A 27,040-nucleotide genomic window follows, 5' to 3' on the forward strand; every position below is an offset into this window, starting at 1 on the left:
CTGGATTCCAGTTCTCAGCGGGAGAGCCATCGGTGGGTGCGCTGAGCCCAGCGCCATCCTACCTCCCCCCAGGTGCAAGCGGCCGCCACACCGAACCCAGCCCCCGATCCCAGGAAAGCCTGGGATGGGTGGGGCATCCCGGTCACCCCACAGCCTGGGAGGCACCCTCTGAATAGTGAGGAGGCCTGGACCGCTCAGGATCACCTGCGGGGGTCCTGCTTGCAAACACGGTTTCTTTCAAACCTGCAACCTCCCAGACACCGGCTGCTGGGGCCACGAAGCTACGAGTCCTTCCCCCAGTCCAGGCCCTGCCCGAGAAGACACACTGACGCATGCGCAGCTTGTCAGGGGGCCGCGCGATGTGGCGGGGAGACGGAGCAGCCAGCACAGGGCGGCGCACGACGCAGGGTCCAGGAGCAGAGCCCACAGCTGGGGCCTAAGGCCCACCGGCCTCCACACCCACCGGGCTGGACTGCAGCCCGGCAACAGGCCAACTCCAGGGCTCCCCCAGTCTACGCACGGCCTCCACGGGCTGCCTGGCCAGATGTCCCATCAAACGTTTCCTGAGTGCCACCAGGGCCCGCTAGTCCTAGAATGGGGACACGAGAGGCCAGCCCTGGTGAACACTCCCCACGCACTTGCTGAGGGTGAGCCGGGCCCCTTCTGCCCTCAGACTCCTGTGGCCACGAGCCGTGCTGCAGGGGCCGGGCCACCTCTCCACATGCCACAGGACAGGCTCGAGTGCCCCTGAGGGGCGCGTGCAGGAGCAGAACTGCGGCACGGGGCCTGCCGCCTGCCCCCTCTCGGGCTCTGAGTTGGAGGAGGACTTTCTCTGTGGAGGGTTGAGTCTGGGGACCGACAGGGCGCTGGACAGCCCTTGCAGAGCAGAAGCCGTTTATTCCCCGCTGCGGCTCCTCCCACGACTCCCCAGCCCCGTTAAAACCATGCAGGTGAAAACCGGACCTACCTCGCGAGGACAGGCCTGGGGGGCGGGGGGGGGGGGAGCCTGGCGAGCGAGGAGGGGTGTGGCCTGGGGTGTGGTCCGCAGGGGGCGAGGCCTTGATGGGCGTGGCCAGGAGGGGCGCGGCAGAACGCAGGCCTACGGAGGAAGAGCCCACTGGGAGTGGCAAACTCATTTTCTCCAACGAAGGGCCAGCAAGTGCGCTGAGCTTCCCACGTCACCAAAGCACGGTGGGAGTGTTCAGCCGCTCAACAAGCTCGGGGCATCCAGGTCACAGGGACAGCAGCAGACAGCGCCAGCCGGCGCCTGGGCACGGGGAGCAGTCCCCGCAGGAACGCTCTCCAAGGACTCACCTGTCCGGAGCCCGGACGGTTCCCTGACTCAGCCCTCCACAGAGAAAGTCCTCGGCCCACCCACAGCCCGAGAGGGGGCGGGCGGCAGGCCCCGTGCCCTGGTCCCAGGTCCTGGAGCGGCAGGTGGCCTCAGGCCGGGTGGGGCCGCGGTTGTGCGCTCTGAGCGGCGCTGCACAGGACGGCGTCTGCAGGCTGACCACTGGGGAGGTTCTCCACGAGCCGCCTTGCCTTCTCCCTGCTCCTAACACCAAGCACCCAACGTTTGGATTGGGAACGACACTGGGTCCCCACGTCGGCCACACGGCCGTAAAAGCACTCCCATCGGGTTGATGTAAGCCTGATGCTCTAAGGAACCTTCAGGGGAGCGTGTCACTAATAAGTGTCAAGCTTCATGACCTGGAAAACTGGAGCATCCACCTGACGTCCCCACAGAGCAGTCACAGCCACCTCCGCCTGGCAAGGCTGTGCAGCGTGGGGGCGAACGGAAGGGACCCTTCGGGAGGTGCGTTAGGTGTGCAGGACGTTGAAGGTGAACCCACTACCCTCGTCCGCTCCTGTTTCTTCTAGCACTGGATCCTCCACACACCTGGCCCTGCCCTCGGGTCCCAAACCCTGAGCAGCTTCCTTGACCTGCGTGGCTTTTTCCTTGGGCCACCGGGCACCACGCAGCTGAGGCCTCGCATGACGTCATCTGGGCCTAGAAACTAATTCTGCTTCAAACTCAGCATTGTTTGTGTGGACGGAAATAATCAATAGACAATCTGTAACAGGAATGGAAAGGAGTTTTACTCAAGTCGAACTGAGGACCATAGCCTGGGAGACAGATTCAAGAAGCACACGAATTGTGTCCTCCGGACTATAAGAGGGGGGAGGCCTGTAAAGGGAAACCCCGCAAAATCGCATCAGGTGTTTGTCAAGAGTTAGGACTGGAGCGGGCAAGAAGGAAGGGTGCTCGGGTCGGCTGGGCTTCAGAATGCACAGTTACCAGGGGAAACCTTGAGACCGTGAGGGTGCAGGTGGCGGCGACTAGCAAACAGTTTTGAGGACAGCTGGTGATGGCCTTGGGTCTCATACAGGTCAGAAAATTCAAGTTCTCGGGGCTTCCCTGGTGGCACAGTGGTTAAGACTCCACGCTCCCAATGCAGGGGGCCCAGGTTCGATCCCTGGTCAGGGAACTAGATCCCACATGCATGCCACAACTAAGAGTTCGCATGCCGCGACTAAGGAGCCTGCCTGCCGCAACTAAGACCTGGTGCAACCAAATAAATGAATAAATACATACATATTTTTTTAAAAAATGAAAGAAAGAAAATTCAAGTTCTCGAGACTTCCCTGGTGGTCCAGTGGTTGAGAATCCTCCTTCCAATGCAGGAGCCTCGGGTAGCATCCCTGATTGGGGAACTAAGATCCCACATGCCGCAGGGCAACTAAGCCTGCAACACTGCAACTACTGAGCCCACGCGCTCTAGAGCCTGTGCGCTACAACTAGACAGAAGCCCACGTGCCGCAACTACTGAGCCTGCACGCCACAATGAAGATCCTGCGTGCCGCAACAAGACCCAACACAGCCAAATGAATAAGTAAATATTTTTTAGAAAAGAAAAAGAAAACTCAAGTTCTCAGTGAAGCAGGAACCGTCTGAAACCACATCCACAACGGCCCCCAGCTCCATCCTCGAAGCCTGAACCACAGTGACTCCATTTTGATTGTCAAATGCATCCTTTTCTTCAATGGTTAAAGCAGAAGCGCGTGTTTGAGAGGCCGTAAGTTCAAGCCAAATCACATATGAGCCAAAATGACCTCCCCACACCTCAACGTGTGACCATCTCGTCAGTCACACACACTCTTTAATTCTAGGAATTTTCTAGGAATGCCACTGCTGTGTAAATCACGGGGAGAATTTACTTTGCAGCGTTGGTGACTTTGTCAAGCCCCGAGGCCCCTCCTGAGTCAGTCACCAGTGGCAAATCCTCCCCAGTATTTGAGTCAGAATTCCACGTTTGTCGTGGCCTGAATGTGTTAACCACCAAGAGCAGAGGGACTGCTCTATAAGGAATGGACAACTTCATCTTCTCCTTCTGCAACAGCTGTACCTGAGGATCTCAGGTTCCTGTTATGGCATTAAAGTGACTTTTTAAACTAGGCATGTAATTAGGTTATAGTTTCTGGGAATTTCACCACAGACAGTAAAGGAGGCATTCAAGGGTATTTGTTATAAAGGGAGTGTGAGTCCTAAGGGCTGCAAAGCCCGGTTGCCCCACCATCACCACGCCCCCAGGCTCCCGCCCGCCCCTGGCCACCCGTGGGCAGTACCCCATCCCCCAACCAGGACACAAGCCTCCAACCCCAGGCTCCCTGGACTGCATGCAGGCCTCGGTTGCAGAGGCCTCCCCTTGGGCATCTTTCCCACACCGCCAGGGGCCGCCTGAGACCCGCGTGAGGCGCACAGGAAGAAAAGGTCCTCCAGGAACCATGGTGAAGGGCATCGGACCGCAGGGCCATGGGGCTGGCTCATCACAGGTGTCCCCCTGCAGGCGGGTGCGGTGGGCCCAGGGCGGCCGCAGCGAGGGGCCCCACACGGGGAAGGAAACGTCACAGAAGGAAGAGCCCAGGCGGGCTGCCAGCCGCCTGGGAGACGCCTAGCTACCACGGTCCCCTCCCTCCAACCTGGAAGAAGCAATGTGGAACTGTGTCTGCAGGAGGCTGGCCGTCCAGGGGAGTCAAAGGGACAGGATTTCTTTGACCAAAATGAGTGGCCAGTGCACGGGCGTCTGAGAAGGGGGATCTGACCTGTGCACTGATCTTCTCTAACCAAGGGACCCCCTGAAACATCTGCCAGGAAAGAATCTGCCCTCGGTGAGTCTGAGGCCCATCCGCACCCACACGTGTCCGCACTGGCGCGCACCAGGCCAGCCCCCCGGATGGCGCGGCTGGTTTCTCATTTAAAAACACAGATAATGTTTAAAAAAAACGGCGGCCAGAGACAGGCAGGGCAAGTCCCTGTGGCACTCAGCTTCCACCGTCGGAGACTCAGGAACGCAGGCCGGCTAGGTGACGGCACGGTCCCTCGACTCCAAGTAAGACATGCAAGTCTGCCAAGAAAGCGTCAGCGGGGCGGCAGCAAGCATCCCGGGTGAGGAGGTGTGCGTGCTCTGTGTCGCGAGTGCGAACGTCACCAGGACGCACGCAGCTTCCTCTCTGGCACTGAAATAAGACCGAGACAGAAAATTGGAAAAGGGGAATTTATTTATTAAAGAAAAGTCGTCTGCGAGCTCTTCTACTTAAGTTAGTACCCTTGACGTTAACACTTTGGATTGAAACATGCCATCTTTCAAATAACAAGTGGACTCTACAAGCAGCGCCTACAGGTCAATTCAAGTAGCGTTTCAAGAGCCCAGAGGGACACTGGAGGGAGGTGACCCCTTCCCGGGGTGACGACCTTGTCTGTAAACACTGTCAGAGGTTAGAGGCACGGCCGAGCGCGCTGCCGCCACAGAAGTTTTTCAGCAGGAAGATCCAAGCACGAGTGTGGCCTGGGTGCCCAACGCCCAGGGTGGGGCCCCCTCCGCCCCGCCCTTCTCCCCTCCCCAGCCCAGGGGCACCCCGGGGTCTGCCCGCTCTTCCCAGCCCTCGGCTGGGAAGTAAGAGGCCGCCCTCCTGGGCCCGGCGGCTGGAGCACGCGGCCTACGTGCGGTTCAGGGTCTGGAAGATGCGGGAGATCTGCAGCATGACTGGGCCCGTCTCGGGGTCGTTCATCCACTGGGTGCTGTTCAGCGGGCTCTCCAGCATGTCTTCAAATGCTGCGGGGACACGACGGGGCTGCCTGAGGGACCGCACCCCACAGACCCAGACATGGGGCTGCAGGAACTAAAAGGGACGTCCTCTATAGCCAGGGGCCCAGAAACCCCTTCTAGCCACCATCCGACAGTGTCTAGTCTGCTGATCAAGAGAGGTGACACAGGGCACTGCTGCTGGCAGGGCAGGGCAGCGTGCCCGCGCGCTCACGGGCACAGCGATTCTGGAAAGCAGTTTGGCACCAGCTACCGGGAATCTTAAAATAGTGACAGCCTGTGACTCAGTAACTCCACTTCCAGTCCTACCCTGACAAAACAGTCAAATGCAGAAAAGACTTACATAAGGATACTGTTGCCAATTTAATAATACTTGATTGGAAAAATCAGAATGTTCAATGTTAAGGAATGACTTAAAAACAACAACTAGCACATTAAAAATGAGCAGTTCTTTGTAATGAAAACTTTGAATTTCTAAACACTTCCATAAAATGTCCGCCCACAAACAGAGGTGCCCCCAGCAAACAGCTCTACAGCCCAGACACACGCCGGCCGACTTGGTGGAGACTCACCAGCAACCGCAGGGCGGACGGTCGCCCTCACGTCTGGGAAGCACGGCTCTATGCCAGACCTTGTCACGTCGGCCCACGTCGAACCATGTCAGTGAAAGTGGTCCCAAGTTTATGGGCTTCACGGGAAGCATTTATTCAAGGCGCTCACAGCTGCTCAGGGCCACAGGGCCTCACCGCAGGGCTCAGCATGAAAGTCTGATTTCATTACGTTTACGACCTGACGCCCCCACCACCACCAAGCCCTCCTGATTAAAATCCTCTGCAAACCAGTTAAAAATATCAGAAAGAGAATCCAGAAAGATGACGTGACATCTGAGAGAACGAAATATAGCGGGTTTAGCAAAAGTAATTCCAGAAGGAGGAGAGAGCTGCACAAAACGATGAAAAAAGCATTAAGTATGAAAATCCAGAGATGAAGATGTATCTGAGGAAGGACTTTCTCCTGCACGTCTCGTGCATTAAAAATGAAAAGTGCGGCATGCGACCAAGGATGCTCCTAATGTATAAAGAGCCGTAAACAAAGCCCTAAGGTCAACAAGGCAGCTGAAACAGGACGGATGGACGGTGCAGAGGGGACAAGTGAACGAACACCAACGGCTGGAGGAAAAACAAAGGAATAGACGGAGCCTCTGGGTCCCTGTGCGAGGGGTGGGGGTGAGCGCGGCACCTCAGCCAGACACAGGCCCCGTCAGCTGTCAAGACGTCACCAAGAGCTTAAACGTCTGTATTCTTTGACCGGGTCATCTGACTTAGAGCTACCTGTCCTTAGGGAACGGGAGCTGCACCCAAAGAGTAGGTGGAGTAGGTTCAAAAGCAACAAAACGAGAAACAATCTAAACGACCAGAAACAGGGGAATAGTATTTGTTAAATAACGTGGCAGATCTATAGACTGAAACACCTGTACCGCTAAAATCTCATTTTTAAAGGAGTAAAAAGTGCACCAAGAGAAAAGGCATCAAATGGGATGAGAAAATAAGCACAATAAAGTTGCCCCGCAGCGTGGCTGCATCTGTTCCAGAGCCCGCGGGACCACCAGGAGGAAACCCGCCGATGAGGGAGAGGTGACTTCCACTTCTTCACGCTTTTCTGTGCTTCTCCAAATGTTCTATAATGACTATTGTACTTCATCTAAAGAGATAAAGGTCATTAAAAATCCTACCGGAAATGTCTTGAGAGAAGTGTGTAGCTGCAGGGGTGCCCACAGGCCGGTGACCTCACAGGCAGGTCATTCTCTCCAGGCCAGGACTTGGCGGCTGCAGGAGGCCTGGGACCTGGGGCCTGAGGGGGCAGGACCCTGGGCCAGTGTGTGTCCTGTCCAGGTCACCGACTCAGAGCCTGCAGACTGGGTGGCACTCACTCCGTGTGGTTTGTTTTAGAAATGGGAGAAACACTCAATTTAGCAGATGTAAAACCACACGGTCATCTCAATAGATACAGAAAAAGCATCCAGTGAAAACTGACCACCTCTCCATGATTAAGAACTCTTAGCGTCTAAACTGGAGGGAAAGGGGAACTTCCTTAATCTGACCAATTATATCTTCAGAAATTAAAAAAAAAAGCCTACAGCAAATCACACACTCAGTGGTCAGGTACTAAAAGAATCGCTTTAGAAAAGGCTTTGGACAGACCCCAGGCAGCATATGTGAATCTCCCGAGGTGGCCGAGGAGCCGGAGGGCGGGAAGATACGCTCTCGGTGTGGAAAGGACTGCCGTGCGCCTGGTACCAAGAACGAAAATAAACTCACGATAAGACACATCACTGAAGTACAGAATTTGGGTACAAAGAGAAAAATTCCCTACTTTATGCCACACACACCTCCAGGTAGATCACAGACTTCAATAAGAAACTTTAAAACTACTAGAAAAAGATAAAGGTGAAGGTCTTCCTGACCTTGGGATCAGGGGGCTTTCTTTAAACATTGACATCATCAATGAAACCGACATGTTCAGCTGCATTAAAATACAGGATATCTGTTCATCAAAGTGATAAATAAAGAAGCCAGAAACCGACGAATGATCTTTGAGATCTAAACGTCTGTTAAAGGATCAGTGCGTGGCAGGCATGAAGAAGTTTCTGAGTGATAAGAAGACGACCCAACAGGGAAAGCAGCCGCACGTCAGGCAGAAGGCCTTTCCCAGCGGAGGCCCTAGAAGAGGCTGGAACTTCTGGAAGGGGCTGGGCCTTAGAGACCAGGGAAATAGCCAAGCACGCAGAAGCACCTGTGCCTCCTGGGCGGCTGCTCTGGGAGGGCCGGCGGCAGGGCTGAGCTGCTGTGGACGGGGACGGGGGTGGGGTGGGGAGGGGGTGGGTGCCCTTTCTGGACAGCAGGCTCAACACACACACACACACACACACGCCTGGGCCCCGCCAGCCCGGCCCGGGGCACAAGGCCTGCGGAAACCGTCCTGCAACGGGAGCGGCCACGGCAGCGCGCAGAGCAGCCCGCCGGCCAGGAAGCCACGCAGGCACCGCCGGGCAGCAGTGCAGCGCAGTCAGCCACGGTACTGACGCCACCCACGCAATGAAGCACTTTACGGCCCTGCGGAAGGTCGGTCCCAGCAGCTGGCCCAGAACACAAAAGGCGGCAACTGAATGGTCTGAGCGCACAGACACCCGCGGCAACGCGGCCAAGGAAGCAAAGGAGTGGCAAACGCTCGCGTGGTCACCGCAGCAGGGGGCGGGGGGCGCCCCAGGGACCCTAGGCTAAAGTTGAGTGGCAGGAACACGGTTATTAGTTTTATTATTACTCTTCAAAGTTACAAAAATTATGTACGCTTTTGAATGTGTATTATATCTCACAGTCAAAACAAATGCCAAAGAAACCCTTACAAAGAGTAAGAGCTACAATCAACCAGCAGCCCCTCACACACGGCCCTAAGCTGCTGGGTGCTGGCTACACTCTCCCAGACTAGATAACCCACTTTAACTGGTTCTTCACACCTTGAATGGAGTCACCGCACAAGAGGCTGTCACGCCACGAGCACGACCTGATTTCCGGGCCCTACAGTGACTCAGGCTGCAGCTGCCCGGGACCCTGCAGGGGCAGCTGCTGGGGCGTGGCGGCTGTGGTATCGTCCGGCGACATCTGTGTGGCAGGCAGGTCCCGCCCCTGCACAAGCAGAAAGAAGGCACACACCTAGTAAGGTTTTAGGGTTGGTCAGGCCCAGCTGCACCACGGGGTTATCCAGGATGGCCTGAAACAGAGGGCTGTCGGGGTCGATGCCCTTGTCCAGCTCCTCAGGAGAGGGCCTGCGGTCTCCCAGCAGCCACTCGCACTGCGAACACAAGAGCAACAGCTGTTAGCGCCCTCCAGACCCCATCAACCCAAACACTGCAGCCAGGGCTCCTGGTCAGCTCCCAGGGCTGCCCTGACCGGCAGGGGCCTTGACAGAAAAGCCAGCCCAGCCCAGACTCAGCTGCTACACACGTCAGGACGGGCCGCACACAGGAAGCACCAGCCTGGCTTTGCTGGCAGATCCTGGCACCGCAGCGCAACGTAACGGCTGCAGCTTCTCCAGGCCCTGAACCGGGCGCCAGCTTCACCCGCCCGAGCGTTGGGAGAAGAGGTTAAGACATGCACCGCACACCTGGGCTCTGTCGCGGGAAGCGGCCCTGGGCGTGAGCGAGCACCCCTCGGCTCATCAGTGAGTGAGGAACGGCTAAAGCACAGGCCCACCTCGCCTCCCTGGTTCCTGTGGGCCAGACTGGCTCTATTCCCTCAAGTGCACCAAGTTGTCGCCCCCAGCCCCTCCCCAGGCAGCTCTCCATCGGCTGCGGGCGCGTGTGCACAGGGTGTAACACAGTCACCCACAGGACATGTACGTTTTTCTGAAAGGCAAAGCCCAGAATTTTCTCAATATTTAAAAACTTGCATACTGTTTGAACCATCTACCCATTGTTTCACTTCAAAAGCAAAGTAACGGACTGCACGGGAAGGTGACCCAACACACAGCGCTCAGGACACACGCGGAGCCCCGGGCGCGGCCTGTACTCACGGCGGCGCTCTGCTGGTTGTTGCTCACTCTGAGGGCGTCTATCACTTCCTTTTCATCGAATCCCATCTCCATCAGGGAAACGACGGCCTAGAGGAGAAGCCGCAGGCCTCAGTGCCGTGCTCACGGGGGCCCCGGCAGCAAGGCTGTGGGGTTGAGCCACGTCTCACGAGCAGCACCTTGGCAGGGGATGTCTTAAAGCAACACCGTGGGGTTTTCTCTCTCAAGACGCTGTTTCCCTACAGCTCTGCTGAAACACTTCTTGGTTTTCTGAACGACAGAGGGACGGAGCCGGGAGGTGGAAGGCGCACCTGCTCTTGGCCAGAGGCTCGCCTTCCCACCCCAGGTCCTTCTAGGTGTGTCCCCGTGACTGTCTGGGTAGACCTGTCCTCACAACCTCACGCACCCTATTCCAGAGGGCTCGTCATCCAGGACGAGCGTGTCAGAGAAAGCTCACATCAGCAGTGCCCATTTGAGCGGAGACAAGAATGTCAGTGATTTGTGACACACTTTATCTTTAAAAAAAAAAAATGAAACTAAAATTAATTCTGAACGTGTTTAGCAAAATTTAAGCTGCAAGTTCAACACATGCTGCCTTTTGGAGGGAACACCTTTCGGACAAAAGTCACATAACGACACATGCCTTCACTTTATCCTTGACTTATTCTACAACCTTTGAAAGGCTCAACTCTGCCCAAAAAGGTAAAGCCTCCATCAAAGTTTCAAAGGATTCTCTTAATTCCCGGAAGGTCGGACCGTGCCCTTTAAGGTCCTGACGTCATCTTCCCCCAGCTGTCGCACGGATGTCGGCTGGCCTCACGCCGCCGGCCCCATCCACCATGTGGATGCTCGCGCGGCCCCGGCACTCTCTGGCCTCGTGGACACCACCCCGTGCACTGTGCAGTCAGTCTGCACTGTTTCAAAGAGAGCCCAGCAGAAGCAGCAGCAGCGGGCTGGTCAGGAGGGGCGCTCAGCTGGAGCAAGCGGCGTGCAGTGAGCTCTTCACAGTCAGTGCTTTCTGCTTAGGATCCACTTCCTCTGCCTGCCGGGGCCACTTCCTGTCTCCAGGGCCCCGTGAGCAATCGCTGGGCGCAGGGCCCACCACGCGGTAGCATTTGGATATCAAGGTCACATAAAATCGCCCAGAATCTACTCTGAAACCCAAGGATAGGACAGCCTTTGCCACTGGTTTCAATAAAAACCATCCTCTCTCCAGACTTCTGTCTCAGCCCAGGAAATGATGCCCCAGGACATCTGGGGGTGATTCCAGATGCTCCGCCCGCCTGTCTTCCCAGCACTGGGAGAGGGAACCTGCGCCCACAGGCCCTGCACGGTCACTGTCCTGCCTACAGCTGGGGGGGTGCTGGGGGGGCTGTTAGGAGCAGGGGGTGCAAGGCAGCAAAACGTCTGTTTGGGTCTCAAGTCCAAGCCCTGCTGTCCGATCCAGTCTCCCCAGGATCTAAACTAACGTCTGGATCCTTACCGGCCCATCCCCCTGACTGGTACAGGATCAAAGGCCCTATAGTCCCTCAAGCCTCGACACCCTTTTGGGAAAATGAGCATGTTAAGACGGTCAAGAACGACACCCGGAGGAGGAAAGGCCTTTAAGTCGGTGACCAAGACCGTGAACTACCCGGCAGCAGCCCTGATGAGGCCCACGCAGGACCTCCACGGGAGAAAGCGTGGAGCCCGACAGCACAAGGACCCATCCACGGAGAGGCTGCCCTTCCCGAACAGGGGCCCAAGTGCCAGACCTGGGCTGGGTTCCCCAAAAGACTAAGCCAACGAGATACACTTCCTTCAGGACCGGGAAACTCGGGACTAAAGTCACACAGGTACTTCTGAACACATAGCAGAACTCAAAAAGGGAAAATCCCGAAGAACCAGAAACAAAGGAACAAGAAACTAGCCTCCCAGAGGGTGTGCCCTGGGGGGATGGTGGGCACAGGTCTCATCGGTGCAGGGCTGGGGCCTAACATCACACACAGGACACCGACCTCGGGTCCATGCAAGGCAGGGGGCTGGAGCTTCAAACCAGGACCCTGAGCAGGGTCTGCATCCCCAGAGAGAGGGGCAGGGGAAGACCCACACCCCAGCGCCGTGGGTCACACTCCGCGTGGCCCAGGAGCCCTGCCGGATGGTTAGCACGAAAGCTGGCCCCTGGCTCGGGGTCCCGCTCAACCCCGCAGAAGCAAACTCTGAATCAACCACAGAGGGCACCCCACGGCCCGGCCACTGGGGAGTCCCACGGAAACACAAGCCCACAGGTGAGCCCACGATGAGGCATCACACCCTGAGAAAACCAGGCCACAGGCAGAATCAGGAGGACACGAAGTATCGGAGCCCTAACGCCTGGAGCAGACAGAGCTATGATCTGAAAAAAACAGAACATCCTCGAAATATGAGAAACAGCCAAGAAGGTTCAATTAAAATTACACCTAATGACAGAAGAGACAGTGACAAAGAACAGGGCGACGCGAAAGCATCAAACACGAAGTGACGGTGAAGAGGAGGCCGTACAGATGCACATAAGGGCAGCTGGCCACGTACAGCCAGAGGCACCGGGACCCTGGGACCCTGAACCCCACAGACGCCGGGTTACCTGGTGGCCGGCAGCCTGACCAGCCTCCCCGCTCACAAGACGGTCCCCGAGGTGGGCGGGTGACCCTCCAGTCTCTGGGCAGCACCCCGGACCAACCCCTCGGCACGAGGACACTTATAATACGGACAGGACCCAATCGCGAGTTTTTCACAAGATGCCAGGTGTGTGGACTAACTGTTCGGAGGAAAACACAGCCACCTGGATGCCAGTGAGGAAAACTTCAAGCTGAACCCGGGGACTCAAGGGGCCCCAGGCCTGTCTGCAGACTCCTCCCCCCGCCTCGCTTCCTACAGGGCCGGCGGCTCAGCCTGAGGTCGCCAACGTGGCGGCAGCTTCCTCTGCACGACGCGGCCTCGGGAGCCTGACCAGCACCTCTACCTGCCCGACCCAGGCCCGTCAACACGTACCCGGGCGTCTGCGCGGAACTCCCTTTTCCTCCGGATCTTCTTGAAGATCTCCGTCAGCTCGTCTCTGTCCCCCTCACCCTCCGCACTGGTCCCGGCGGCAGCGGCAGGGGCGGCCTCGGCGCCCGCCTCTCCCTGCAAGGCCGGGCCTGGAAGCGGCGTGTCTATGGTGGGGTCTTCCGCGTGCTCGATTAGCCACTCCATGGCCTGGGGCACCGACATGCTGCAAGGTAAGACGGGCTCTGTGCAGCACCCCCAGGCCAGGGAACCAGGGCCTTTGTTTCCCCAAGAAAAGCCTCTCGGACTTCATGGCTTCCCTACCACGAGCTGCCGACCCCTGTAATGAGGATCTGGCATGTCTGGAGCTCTGGCCCTGCCCCAAACTGCCCTGAGGCCCCGGCCAGAACACGGAAACCCACGGGCAAAGTAAAGGAAACCAAACCCGGGAGGTACACCCGAGAGTTTGGGTCCAAAGCAAAGAAGAACACAGCCCACTGACCACCCGTCAGTTACAGATGCTTTATTTCAGATGTGAACATAAACGAAGGGCAAGTAACTAGAAACAGGACTACAGGGGACTGTTGTGGACACCACCACATAAACTTCTGCAGTTGACCACGGCCCTGCTGTGAGCAGGATTCGATGGGAGTTCCCATAAAACAACAGCCCAGTGAAATGCACAGAACCATCATCATACATTGCGTTCCCAGTACGTGAGTCGATTTCCAACGCCCTGGAACACCTGGAGATGCCCAGTCACGTTACTTCCGGGACATGCATTTCAGGTCCTCTTTAAACACTCACATGTACTGGAAACAATTCAATCAAAGGGTTTGGGTCCCACGGGGGACCCCACAAGACCAAGCCTGCCGTGTGTGGCGAGGGAGCACGTACTGGTTTAGCCGCAGGGCCTTCACGGCTCTGCTCTCGGGAAAGCCCATCTCTGTCAGCTGCCGCAGGGCCGCCTCGTCCACACGGCCGTCCTCGTCCTCGTCCAGCATGGCTGCGGGCAAGACACGGCACTGTGAGGGCCTCAGGCAGCGCCCGGCCGCGCGAGGGGTGCTCGCCCGAGCCCCTTGGGGGACCGCCACAGTGTCTGAGCACCAGGCGTTTGCGGCAAGTCTCTCACAGCTCAGAAAAGCCGCAAGGGGACCATCGGCTGTCGCCTGTGTCAACACGGGACGGCGGGGAGAGCGCTTCACCAAGCCTCCACCCACTGGCCCTTTCCAGGTGCAGGGAACGGCCGAGGGTGAGCGTCCACCCTGGGGCTCGCTCCTACCGTTTGCTTTCTTAAATAATTCCACCGCGTCCGGGTTCAGCGCCAGCAACTTCTGTGCCACCTCGATGAGAGACACCAAGATCTTCCGGAGCTCCGTCTGGAACTGCAGAGAGAGGAAAAGATGCCCAACACAGCTACTTGGATCTGAGATGACGTGCCCTGTCCTAAAATTCCAGACCTGTGAGTCACACGATGTCCAGATAACTGAGGACAACAGGAGTGGAGTGTCTCAGGAGGGCGCGAAGGAGAGGCTCCGGCTGGTACAGTGACACGGCCTCCCGCCGGTGACACAGACACACCAACACCTGGTGATGTCACTCAGCCCTCCAGCCCACGAGGAAGGCGTCTGGCCCACTGGTCACTAGGTGAGCTGAGAGCCCTCCTTTGGCTTCACCGAAGAAAAGTGACTGATTCCACGGGCTCCACAGACACAGGTCTCTAATTTTCACCTGCGGCCGATTCATCTTCTCAAAACGCGGGGCTGCTGGGACTGGCGTCAGAACCGCCCCCCGCCAGCTCCCTCCCCCAACCCCCGTAAGTGTCGGCCATCGCGAGACACACACACACACAGGCTGGGAAGAGACAGGTGTGCCCGGGTTCCAATGCCCTGATCAACGAGGAGCTCTCTGGAAGAGACCCCGGAGAGGCGTGTTCCTGAAGCGAACCAGCGTGAGGCAGAGACGTCCGACTGGCCCTCGGTCCCGGGGGCGGCCGCCCCGCTCCTGCCCGGCCCTCCCTCCGGAGCACTGGAAACACCCAGCCTTGCTAACGCAGAACTTTCCGACCCAAGATAAACAAGAGTCAGATTTCCCTCTGGAAGCTTTTTACCAAACTCAGGACAAAACTAACATTTTTCCCATAGTATCTATCCTTCCAGTCCTGCCTTTCAACGTCTTTTCAAACTTTTTATTTTGAATTAACTTGTTTACAAGAAGCTCCAAAACAGTGCACAGAGCTCCTGTGTCCCCTTCGCCCAGCTCCCCAGGGGCTTCCGGGAACTCCCGCAGCCCCACGCGGCGGCAAAGGCTCCCAGGCGGTGGCCGCAGGCCCTGCGGGCACTCACGTCTCTCACGTTGGTCTGCACCACGGCCCGGTCCATGTCGTAGGAGGGCAGGTTGGCGGTGGCTCGGAAGATAGCATCTCTATCCGGGGCTTTCTGCTCTTGTTTTTTCTAACACAGAAAAGTAATTGGAAAGTCGGAAATGAGTAAAGAGCAGCAAAAGACCAGATCATGTTTGCTGAGTAAAGAGCTCTAACCAGGGAAAACACGAGTGTCCTTGGGAGCTGGAGCCATATACCCCTTGATGAGCAGGGAGGCTTCTGGAGAGTTCTGTGCACGGCCTCAGGGACACACAGGGGACACAATCGCGGCCTGCTGGCGCTGGAGCGTGGCCGTGCGGGACACAGGGAAGACAGACAGTGTCTCCTGTGGCCACAGAATGACCATCACATGGGAGTGACGGCCGGGCAGGTGATTGCAGAGGACCACGCAGACTGGCCGAAAACACGCACTCACCTTTGCTCCTTCTGGAAGCCCCGCATGCGACGACGAAGGAACAGAGATGGCAGAAACAAAAAGAACAAAGGAAATATAACTGGGAGAGACAGCACCGAATTCTCAGAGGACGGCAAACAGCTGGAAGGACAGCTGGAAGGATGAGGCCGAGTGCGGGGAGGACAGCCGGCCAAGCCTGGGGCCCGAGGGCCACGCCGGAGGGGGCGGGGCAGGGAGGGGAGCGAGCCGCTGGAGCCGAGAAGCCCAAGCCAAGGAGCCAAGGAGCAGGGGCGCTGTCCTAGCCCCACGCCGCTCGGCTCCCGGGACGCTGGGCAGGAGGGGCGGCCACGACCCGCCAGGCACAGAGCAGCCTCCCAGGGCCTCTGACGGGGACGTGAGGAAAGGCTGCGACGTGAACGACAGAGACCGAAACAGAAGCAGGAAAAGTAAGAGAGGGTGAAGGAAGGAGAGGAGCTTGAAAAGAGAGAGCCCTGTAACACGGCCCTCGGAGGGCCAGGAGCACAACAGGACGCCGCGACGGGTAACCTGAGAACAGGCGTCTAGCTGGGAAATTTAAACATCTCTCAGAAAGCAGGTCCGACAGCCAACAGGAGATCCAGAAAGAGGAAAGACAAAACGCGGGGGGGAAATCGACCAAAACAATCCAGAAAACTTCCAGAAACTCCAGCTTCCATGTGCCAGGCACAGCAAATGGGGAAAGACGTGCATCAAAGCGAGCCGTGAAATTCCAGATGGAATCAGGGAGGAGGAAACAGACCATGCAGAGGAAAGAAGAGTAGAGCTGACCGGCTCCCGCCTGCCACACAGACACCCTGGAGACAGGGCCAAGACCTCCATCGCGCACGCAGCTGGCGCTCGCTCAGCAGCCACCGAACGCTGGACGCAGGGTCTCCAGACCTCCTGCCCTTCCTTGAGGCTGGAGGGGGTCTGGTCCCAGCGAACCAAGAATAAGTCAAGAGCAAGATGCTCAGCCCCACGGCAGGCACGAGGCGGAGACGGCTCCAAGACACCCCACAGCCCTGCCCCTGGCAATCACGGTCGCACGACCCTGGGTCTGTGGCGGGTGGATTTCACTCTGGAGTTAGGTCACATCACACAGCACGGCGACCTGAAGGACGTGACCCTCGGTGGGCCTGACCTAATCAGGCGAGCCCTGAATCAGGACGGGGCTAACTCTGGCCATCAAGTTTCAAAGCAAGAGGGATCCAACGCGTGAGACCTCCCACGGCTGGCTCTGAAGACACCCTCCAGGAGCCGAGGGTGGCGCCGGCTCACAGCCAGCAGGAAAACAGGGCCCCAGCCCTCCAAACCACAAGAACTGGATTCCGCCAAACCCCTGAAAGAGCTGGAAGCAGAGCCTCCACAGAGCCTCCAGAGAGGGAAGCAGACCTGACAGCAACTCCCAAGCTCAGGGCCCAGCTGAGCCCACCCACCATGGACCCAGTGAGCAGTGCACCACCCGGGGCTGCTCCGAGCTGGCAGGCCTGCGGTCAGGGAACACGCAGACACGGGGGATGCAGGAGGACCCGCACAGAGGAAGGCAGGCCAGCCCGGGCTGCACAACTCATGCGGGTGGACGGACGGAAGGATCTGAGGGGCATCTTCCAGGAGGTGGGAGCGGCAGATGGCCTCACACTTGTGACCCTGTTTTCAGAGGGGTTTATCAATTTTGGTGCAGAATCTGAAATACCAGTGATAAGCCTACAGAGAACAAACAAAACAAGGAAGCAATTACTGACTCCAGGAAAAACAAAATTCTACGTAAAGAAAGGACAGCTAACCTTAGCAAACTGCTCACTCCAGAAGGCAACACTTACATAATAGTAACAACAACGGGGACTCTGAATCTTTGACCAACGTTATGATCTGACACTCGTGGCAAGAGCTAGGGGGGAGGCTGGGGGAGGGGCTCCCCAGACCACCGAGAAGCAGCCAACAGTGTCTAAAGTTGATAATCCAAGAAATAACAATAAGACGTGTTGTTTAGAAATCAGAAAGAGAATCACAGTGGAAAAGAATTACAAGTGGTTGCCTTTCGAGTGCGTGACTCAGGACGGATAGGAGGCTACTGACTTTTATTAGAACATCTGTAGTATTATTTGACGTTCTAAATACACGTGCTACTTTGACTTTAAAAATTAATAATTCACAAAAACGGACATTAACATTTTACAATATTACATTTTACAAATACGCACAGAAAAAAAGGTGAGGGCCACAGCCCTGCAAGTTACCCAGAGCCGTGGGGGTGATGGGAACCCGCTGTTCACAGTCACCAAGGTTCACATTGTTGCCAACGACCAAAATGGTAACCCGAGAACTGGATCCACCCAGCAGTTCTGGGAAACAGGGCTGACTCAGGGGCAGGCCCCGACGGAGTGGGCAGCCGTGCCCGCAGCCTGCCATGCCGAGGCAGGTGTGGCTGCAGATAAGAAGGGCCTCCTCCCGGCTGCCTGTCCCAAAGGAGACCCAAAATAGCTCGTTCCGCCACCAGGCCCGGGGCCCGGCCCAGAGTCTGGCCTGCTTTCTCTGGGGTGAATGCTCCTGGGCGTTTTGAAGCGTAAGTAAGAAACTCTACCCCTGGAGCCAAGGAAAGATGGGCGTTCATGTGGCTGCCCCCCAGCACGGCACTGCTCTGTCCCGGGTATCTGGCCTCAGAGCAGAAAAAGGCCTGTTGACAGAGTAAATCTTCCACGTACAGATGAGCCTCCTAAACCAGGCTTTCTGAGGAGCGAGCTTCCAGGGCGGCCACTACACAGGTAACGAGCGGCACAGTCTCCCCAGGCCGCCTGCATCAGAGGGAAGACTCAGCCGAATGGCAACTCTAAGGACTGACTCCGCGACGGCCGGTGCTCCCAGGAGCCTTCACTGCCGCCCCTGCACCTGTATTCCTTGCTTTGTGGGTGGTCTTTAGCGACTTCCTAACTTTCTTCTGTCAGGACTTGCTTGAGGAGAGGAGGGACGGGAGCTCAAGATTAAACCCGACCCCGAGAACGTGCCGCAATCTCCTCTCTGCAGCCCCCAAAGCAGAGCCGGTCATCAGACCAGCCACCAGGAAAGGCGTCAGTCAACTGGCCAACCGGCCACAACAGAAAACCCCATGACCGTGCCTCCTGTGACCACGGGACCGGCAGGGTCCACAGACAACCAGCGTACAGATGTTTCTTTTCACGTCTTCAATGTGGGAGACCTCCCCTCACATCGATATCCACTTCCCAACTCTGAAACTCACCTTTTCTTCTGCTGAGACATCAGCCATCTTGGGGAGCGGGGCTGGAGCACGCTTTTTGATCAGCAATAAGACATCTGGGAAAAAAGTGCGCCGTGCTGGTTATTATCTCACATCCATAAAAGTGGCATAAAGGGTGCCAGGTGACCCAAGGACCGAAAAGCAGGGGTCCCCTCTGGGCCCCTCTTCCACGGAGCGTCCACACAAGCCGCAGCCTCCCTTCGGCTCCCACGTCCGCCGGCCCTGCTCACCTACAGGCTCAGGCCTGGCAAGAACCTGGCTGAGGGTCACCAGAGGGGCCCGGCATTCTCGTTTTAAGGGCTCTTCTGTTTTGAAAGTCTGTGAGGTCGGAGCATCTAGTCTCACCCTCAGAGCTAAGCACCTGGGGTGTGGTGAGGCCACAGTCCACAATGTGGTCAGCGCCCAGCTGGCTCTGGGCTTGCCAACCAGACGCTAGGGAGGTCTGCAAACGATATTCCAGTATTTCCAGAACAGATTACTTAAGGGAATCCCACAATTAAAATCGTGCTTGCCTCCACACACAAACCTCTGAGTGAATAAATGGATGTGTGTACGTTAGAGCATCTTCCTAGATGTCTGAAACGACTGCCACAGCTGTACTTTCCAGCCCCCAAAATAAAGCCTGCAGCAGCTCTGGGGACCTTAGTTTTGCTTGGCAACAGAATTAATAACAAAGTTCAATTTGGTTTCTCAGACGCGCGCTGCTCGTGCAGCCTCAGGGTCTGCTGTTTTCTTCCAGGGCGCACGCTTGTCTCAATAAAGAAAATGAAACCGTGTCACCGACGCGTCTCCCTGCTCAGCCCCACTCGGGACGTCCTCGCTGAGGGTGCCACACCCTTGCCCACTCCCGGCCCGCGAGGCGCCCTTACCTTCATCCTGGACGTTCTCCTCCAGGAGGGTCTTGGTGTCACTCAGCACCCTCTCCGAAGCGGCGTGTATTAATTTGTGATGGGTCACACTCTTGGGGTCTTCTAAGCTCCCATGAGCGCACTGGAAGAAAAAAACATAGACACTGTTTCAAGACAGCAGATCAATTAATCATGATAGTAATAACACAGGACCTGACACCCGAAGCCACACCAAGAATTTACTGGTTTTCTTACTAGCTAAGAAATTAAAGCAGAGATGAAACCAGAGAATCCCTGGCAACGGTGGAAGCCAAAGGAAACGCCACAGCACCTGGTCCCCGAGGCCAGCACTCGGCCACCGACCCGCCAAGTGCTCGCAAACAGGCTCACGGCTCTGACACAGAATGCCCTGTTGGCCATTAGTGGCTACCCGAATTGCTTCCTTAGTCTAGAAATATCTGGAGAGTGATTTAAAAGTGAAAATAGCAGCGCCGTCGTTTCCCAAGAACCTAAAGATTTAAGTATGATTTGTGCACTTGTTTCCCTCCTTCCAAGGTAAACGAGAGGGAGCTGAGAGAGACACACAGCAGAGAGAGGAGGCCGGTCCACGGGGGCAAGAAATAGGGGCCTGAACACTTAGACACCCACAAAACCCTGAGGAGGCACGACTAGCTTCGGCTCGGCCCCCAGCTCACCAAGCGACGGCCACAGAGACCCTAAAGCAAGCTACAGATGTGGCTGGCGGGGCCCCTCCTGGGAGCCCGAAGGGGCTCACCTGGTACGTGGTTGTGTCCCACTGATCAGCGGCCCACAAACCCCAGAACACACATTGAGGGAGTGATGCTGAAGTCCATGCTGGAGGGAGGCTGCTGCGACGCTGGGGACATGCCCACCCCAGGGTCCCAGTGCCAGGGTCCTCACAGCCTTCCTCAGTTAAGCGGGGCTGCCTTAGCACCTCTCTCTGTCACCAAAGGTACCCTGCACACGTCACTGCTCACCCAAAGAGAGGAGCTAAGCCTGTACTTCACCTCTCAACAATGGCGTTTTAAGAGCAACTGGAGTTTTCAGCAATCTAACACTGGAAACGGGAAAAGCGGATCGTAAGGGCTTCAGGGCAGTCACAGATGCACACAAAACTGGGGCCGGGGAGGGGGGGGGGGTTAGGGACAAAAGTGGAATCCAGCCAATAGTAGGACACACTCTGACCATTTATGACAGAGAACACCCCCCGCCCTGGAATCTCACAATGGCTCTGCTCCCAGAAGTACTGGGTGTGCTGCTTCTAATTCTAAAATTTGCAGGCTAGCTGATTTGCCAAGTTCATAATACAGTCTATGAAACACAGTTTTCCAAAATAATCCTCGTGCTGGTTCCTGAAAAAAGCTGTAGTCTGCAGCGCGTCGACAGGCGCCAGGAACAAAACATAAGCGTGAGTCACCCATACTATGCACGATTACTTCACTCTTTGTTCTCAGCAGAAGCAAGGGAGCAAGCTGGGCTGTTGAGAGCAAAGGAGCCCCAGCAGAGCCCATCGCTGGAGGGGGAGGCTCTGACACCCACCCAGTGAAGCGCTTCCTCCCCAGAAGAGCGGAGACTAGTTTCTCTTACCCTCGACGTCACGGGTCATTTGAAGATACACCTTCATGGGATCTAAGAAATGTTAACAGCCGTACTAGCAGGTTACATACTGGCCATTTCATGCAGGTTTACCATACCAAAAACACCTACCACATCGCAGATGTAACTCTCTTAAAATCATGAACCTCCTGTTACACAAGATGGTTTACTTTGCCCCTTTCTCCAAGCTTGGGCTAGAGACCACCATGGTGGTCCCAATCTATATAATACCAAGAAGGGAAAGGCTACAATAACAATCCATTTCTGTAAGAGTTATGATAATAAACCTTCAATAATAAAGCAACTTTATTAATTAAAAATATATACATGATAAAAATGTATAAAAAATAATAAAACTCCCAGGAGTACTGTCGGGGGAAGAAACGCACAGTGTCCTCTCAAGGTAGAGGGGAAGGAGGAAAGAAAAAACAAGGCAGCAAGGGAAAACCGGGAAGGAGGGACAGAAGCGAAGCAGCGACACCACTCAGGGACTGGTTTCCAGGGTGACATTCAAGTCCACAACTTGAGAACTCTCTTTCCTAACTGAAGCCTGCTGATTGGCTCACGGGGCAGCGAACGCTGCCCGCAGAATGGGATGGGCACGGAGGTGGGAGTACTTTCTGACAGCTCGGCTCTGAGTCCCATAATTTATGTCGGCTCTTTGGTTGTGAAACTCCCCTGCTGCTTGGGTCTCTGTACCTGGAGAGATTGCAGAGTGGATAAAATTTCAGGTCAAAGCAGGGTAATGCCAGAAAACATCCCAAATGATACATCCCAACAGCAACGGGAATAACCAGTATCGGGAACATAATAATTAGCACCACGTGGAGACTGGCTGTCTCATTAACCCTGAGTGTGCTCCTGAAACCCCTCGGCAAGTGTCCGTGAATCGGAGCTCTCCCTTCGTCCCCCTCCATAAATCAACGTCAGGACAGTGAGGCCAACCCTTTACCATCAGTGAGTTTAACTCGGCGCCACACCGATGTACCCACTCACTTCTCCTGGCCTGACTTGGCAAGTGACGTGCCACGGGCACGCGCTTCTGGACGGACAATCTACTTCCGTTTACAGGCATGCCTCGTTTGATCGTGCCTTGCTTTACTTCGCTTCACAGACACTGTGTTTTCTACAAACTAAAGGTTTGTGGCAACCTTGTGTTGAACAAGTCTACTGGTGCCATTTTTCCCAAGGCATTATTTTTTAATTAAGGTATGTGCGTTGCTTTTTCAGACATAATGCTATTGCACACATAATGGTCTACAGTGTAAACATAACTTCTATATGCACTGGGAAATCAAAAAATTCGTGCAATTCGCTTTATTGTGCTAGTCGCTTTGTTGTGGTGGTCTGGAACTGAACCCGCAGTATCTCAGCAATGTGCTGGTATTAATCCACACGTTTGTTATGGGCCCACCAAGAGTCTGGCCCTGGGTGTGTGAATACAAATCCAGCCCTCAAGGGGCTTCCGTCCTGAGTGGGTGAGACACAGCGTCTCAGGGGGGTTTTTAAAAAATGTACTGGACAAGCAACGAGCCTGGCTCTAAGAACCTGCGTGCTCATGGGGCTCCCAGCCTTGCAGCTTACTGCTGTCGTGGTGGTTTTCTAGATGGTGAAATCACCTGACTGGCTCAGAAGTGAAAGAAGAAAGCAGCCAAGTGTGTGAGCCTGGATCCCCCTCCCCCATGATGTGAGACTGAGACGGTTATTCACGTCCAGCGTGTTCCAGAAGGGGACTGCCAACCAGAACGCTCCCTGGCCTGTCGTCTGACAGTTACAGAACACCTCCACAGAACCATACTCCCAAGAGGGACCCAAGAGTATTTTATAGGCAGTCACTAGAGCAGTAACCGCACGTTTATTCTTGGAGACCACACTAATAGACACATCACTTCTCGCATGGAATGTACACTAAGAGGCTGTGGCCTCTTTGTCCTAAATTCCGACATGGAGACACTAGACGGTGCAAAGGATCGAGTTTCCTTAGGCAGCCAGTTAGATAGATGTCTTGGCCTGCCATACGGAGTCGAGAAGCTTACAGAGGTGAAGCCAAGAACTAGTTCCAAAAACTAGCAACCTAAGGAACTGGACAAGGAATATCTCGTGGGAACAAACTTTAGAAAGTGGACCTCTCGGCGAGAAGCCCCTTCTCCCGGACCTACCCACGCAATCGCTGTAAAGGCCGCCGGGAAGCAGGGGCGCAGGGACGAGTCCCGCGGCCTCACTGTTTTAAGTGACTCCAGCTACGGGGCACCAGTGGCCAGGGCCAGGCCCCGGCCCCCATGCCAGCCCCGGGAAGCAGCTCCAAGCAGCCGGCTCCGCAGGTCAGGAGAAGGCGCCTCTCCCGTGGGTCCCTACTTCCTCGGGCACTAATTCCCAGCTCCGGGAACCGCACCGCGGCAGCCAGCGCGGATGCTGGAAACGCTAGAGGCCTCGCTCCGGCGGCGACTTCGCCTCTCCCAGCCTGCGCTCCCGACGCGCCCCGCCGCCCGGGCTGTCGTCGGAGTTAAACCAGAGGAGAGAGGCTAAAGCGTCCAGCCTGAGACCCGGCTCGCGGAGGCGCGTGCAGAGGGTGTCGGGGGCGGCCGGGAAAAGGGGCGGAGGGAGGGGGAGGCCTGGAGCCGCGGCCGGCCTTACGTGCTTAAGGCAGCGCTCCTTGAGCTTCTCCACCGAGGTGTCCTCGGTCGCCTCCTCCAGCCACTCGGCGCCGTCGGACGCGCAGACGTGCAGCCGCAGAACCTTGCCCGCGAAGATCTTCTCCTCCTGCACGAACATCGCGCCGCCGTCGCCGCCGCCGGGGCCTGCGCCCGCGGCCCGGACCCTGAAGGTCACCGGGGCGGGCCGGGGGCGGGGCCAGGCCGCCCGCGCGCTCCCTCGCTGGCCGCCGCCGCCGCCCCGCCCCGGCTCCCGTCGGCCGGCCGCCCGCCACTCGCCGCGACCCGAGCCGTCGCTGCGCCCCGCCGCCTAGCCGCCGGGGGCGCGCTGTCGCCGCCGCGCAGGAAGTGCGTCACAGGGTGCGTCCAGAGCACGCCGGGAAGTGTGGTTTTCCGGCGGCCGCTTCGGCGTCGCCGCCGCGCAGGAAGTGCGTCACGGGACGCGCCCGGAGTGTGCCGGGAGGTGTAGTTCTCGGGACGCTTCCTTCGTCCCGCACCTGCGAGCGATTTGCGGTGCGGGCCGGCAGCCACGCGGGAGCCGGGAGCTTGCGAGTCCGTTTTGAGATGGGATCTTAGTGTAAAATACATACCGGATCTTGAACAGTTGGGAGGAAAAGAACATGAAAAATACCTCAACAATGTTTATCTATTGGCTACATGTGGAAATAATAGGATGTATAGGGTTAAATAAAGTACATTGAAATCGATTTCACCTGTTTCTTTTCCCTTTTTAAAGCTCTGGCTACCAGAAGATTTTAGATTGTCTATGGCTGCTGTTGTGTTTCTTTTGGACTGTATTGCCCTAAAGCAGAGTCTCTCTTGAGTGTGGCCCCCAGACCAGCAGCACCTGGGAGCTTGTTAGAAATGCGGGGTCTCCCGTCCCACCCCATTCCCGCTATCAGGGACTCCAGGGTGCTGCCCAGCGCTCAGGCTGCAGAACTGCAGAGGCACACTGAGACGGGCTCGCGAGCACCCACATGGAAGGAAGCTGACCTGTGCACTCAGTACACTCATTTCTGTGGGGTGACAAATATGTACGCTGCAGTTTGGGCCAGAGCTAGACCAGGTGACTGACCTGCACTATCCCATCTCACTCATTCAAAAACGTTTGCTGAGCAGAGATGGATACAGCACAGTTCCTGTTCTCGGAGGCTGGTGGTCCCAGAATCTCACGCCTTCAGCATTTTAGTCACACCTCATTTCCCCTATGACCATTGCGACCCTGTCCAAATTCCTTCTGTCCAGTTTAGCCTCCAAGAGCCAGACCCTCTGCTGCTCACCGAAAACATAGTCATGATTAAGGCTAGAGACCAGGATATAGCCTGGGAATGGGCATTCTCACGCAGCCGATACAAGTGCTGGCTGTGGTGCCGACACGGTCTCAAAAGACAGGAGACCATGGGAGCAAGCAGGGCCTGGTGGGGTAGCACCAGGGGAGCTTATGGGACACAATGGCGTGTGAGGTCTGAGGAGGAGAGGAGAATAATAGGATGGGCAGAGCCCGCGGAGCGTGCTGGAACGGAAGGGAATGGGCTGAGGGGAGGAGACGGGAGGAAGGGGAGGATGGGGCGGGGTGGGGGGGGCAAGTGGAGCCGGGTCAGCAGAAGCTCTGCGGAAGCATCTGGCCTTGGTCGTGGGGCTGTGGGGAGCTGCAGTGTGGATGGTGGTGACCGAGCGAGGTGGGGTAGGAGGAGGACAGGAGGGGGCCTGGAGGCAGGAGGCAGTCAGGAAGCTCCCACGTGCTTGCAGAGGAGTGATGCGGCGTGGGGGTGGGGTCTGAACGGCACAGGGAAGACAGTGGTAGGAGGACGCGAGGTGAGCCTTGACGGGGCGGGGGCAGCTGTAAACAAGAACAGGGTGAAGAACGACAGGAATGCTTCCAGCTTGGGTGACAGGGTGCAGCCGTGCCACCTCCCGGAGGAGGGGGCACCGCTGAGAAGGGGGTCGAGCGCAGCCTTGCACCTGCTGACCCGGGTGCACAGGGGGACTTCCAGGTGGAGGCGGCCAGGGGCCGCTGAGTGTGCAGGGCTGGAGTCAAGGGCAGCTGTCAGCTCGATGGCAGTGGCTGAGACTGTGGTCCCCCCGCCCCGCCTCCACTTTACACAGAGTAGCCTGCGGAGAAAACTGAGGGATAAGGACAACTTAAAGCTCTGGTTGTGGCCCCATGGAGTCCAAAGGGGGGATTTCCAGGAGAAAATGAAAGCCTGTGGGAGAACTGGCGATGCCACCCATGGACTCAGAGAGACTGTCTTGGGGGCCAGGTATAGCTCCGACTGCTGGGGCTATGCGGGCTCCTCGACAGTGGCGTGTCCCAGCTCTTGTTGGCGTCAGTGGCCTCTTTTGTTCCAAAGTCATCTTTTTGCGTGTGTGGGATGAAGGCCTGGGGAGCCCACTTCCTTTCACTATGTCAGTAATAAACGGCCCGGATCCATCAGCAGCTCACGGGGCCTTTATCAGCCGAATCGGCCGGGATTTGCGTGCCCAGAACCCTTCCTCCGATGAGTCTCCACCGACTTACCGATTCCTGACCTTGCAGCCTGTGCAAACCCAGCCCTTTCCCTAGAACGCAGGACCTCCTCCCTCAGGAAGACTGCCCCGGTTGCACCTCCTCTGGGGCACCACTTAGCATGCTGTGAGTTGCCCACCCATCTAATGGCTGACCCCGTTGCCAGAGCAGATCCCTGTAGGCTGGACGTCCTTAGTGATGTGTTGACAAAATATTTCTGAGGAGCCTGGATGTAAATAAGTGGTCTCCCATCAGTGGCACCTCCTCCCCAGAGGAAAGGCCAGTCAGTGATGATTCTCCCCTTGGGGGTGCAGCGGCGGGCCTGGGGCAGGGCTCCCCTCCCAGGCTGCACACTCCCCAACCGCATCCACTGGGAGCAGTGATGGGTGATGTCCTAGGACTCCCTGGACATCCTCGGTGGGTTCCTCCCCTTCTGAGCCTCCATCTCCTCTAGTACATAAGGATCAGGCTTCCATGTGTACACGGAGAGGGCCCCCTTCAAGGAAGGCCCAGCTGCCCAGCTTCGGGGAGTGGTCAGCAGACGCCGGGCCTTGTGAGGTCACGGCCCCCTGGGTGGCTGGTCTAAGTGGCGTGTAAAGACCCAGACACTTTCCGTGAAGGGGAGGACCCGGCCCAGAGCTGGCCTAACCCTGCAGCCTCCCCGCCCCATCCAACAGGTGCTGGTCCCTGAAGCAC

At 56.8% G+C, this 27,040-nt stretch overlaps 1 protein-coding gene and 1 long non-coding RNA gene across 5 annotated transcripts; both read right to left on the reverse strand.

Annotated features, from left to right (window-relative positions):
* Positions 1 to 1,003: 1,003 nt before the first annotated feature.
* On the reverse strand, positions 1,004 to 24,086 carry UBAC1 (UBA domain containing 1). Of its 4 annotated transcripts, XM_089914003.1 has the most exons (11): positions 23,822 to 24,081; positions 19,592 to 19,712; positions 18,705 to 18,778; positions 15,020 to 15,127; positions 13,957 to 14,059; positions 13,572 to 13,680; positions 12,681 to 12,900; positions 9,675 to 9,761; positions 8,816 to 8,954; positions 5,003 to 5,114; positions 1,009 to 4,518 (listed from the first exon to the last, which is right to left on the reverse strand). In XM_089914003.1, the coding sequence occupies exons 1-11, from the start codon at positions 23,957 to 23,959 to the stop codon at positions 4,362 to 4,364; spliced, it is 1,368 nt and encodes a 455-aa protein (XP_089770129.1). In that variant the 5' UTR covers positions 23,960 to 24,081; the 3' UTR covers positions 1,009 to 4,361. The 4 variants fall into 4 exon arrangements, with proteins under 4 accessions (XP_089770130.1, XP_089770129.1, XP_022433945.1 ...); XM_089914004.1 differs by lacking the exon at positions 9,675 to 9,761 and having other exon boundaries at positions 1,004 to 4,518; positions 23,822 to 24,086; XM_022578237.2 differs by lacking the exon at positions 1,009 to 4,518 and having other exon boundaries at positions 4,543 to 5,114; positions 23,822 to 24,076.
* Positions 15,214 to 18,698, reverse strand: LOC149749070 (uncharacterized). Its single transcript, XR_016393684.1, has 2 exons — positions 17,290 to 18,698; positions 15,214 to 17,173 (listed from the first exon to the last, which is right to left on the reverse strand). It is a non-coding gene; the product is annotated as an uncharacterized LOC149749070 (long non-coding RNA).
* Positions 24,087 to 27,040: the final 2,954 nt, after the last annotated feature.

Source organism: Delphinapterus leucas, chromosome 6 (genome assembly GCF_059928025.1).
Source record: "Delphinapterus leucas isolate spDelLeu-1000000601 "Yukka" chromosome 6, BTC_Dleu_Yukka2, whole genome shotgun sequence".
NCBI classification, from domain to species: Eukaryota; Metazoa; Chordata; class Mammalia; order Artiodactyla; family Monodontidae; genus Delphinapterus; species Delphinapterus leucas.

Bases quoted from the DNA above. Each gene is read 5' to 3' on its own strand.
- UBAC1 (XM_089914003.1), bottom strand. From the start codon at position 23,959: ATGTTCGTGCAGGAGGAGAAGATCTTCGCGGGCAAGGTTCTGCGGCTG. The intron at 18,779-19,591 runs GTAAGGGCGCCT...CTTTTTTCCCAG, and splicing joins GGAGAACGTCCAGGATGAAG to ATGTCTTATTGCTGATCAAA. The intron at 15,128-18,704 runs GTGAGTTTCAGA...TTTCTGTGTTAG, and splicing joins ATGTCTCAGCAGAAGAAAAG to AAAAAACAAGAGCAGAAAGC.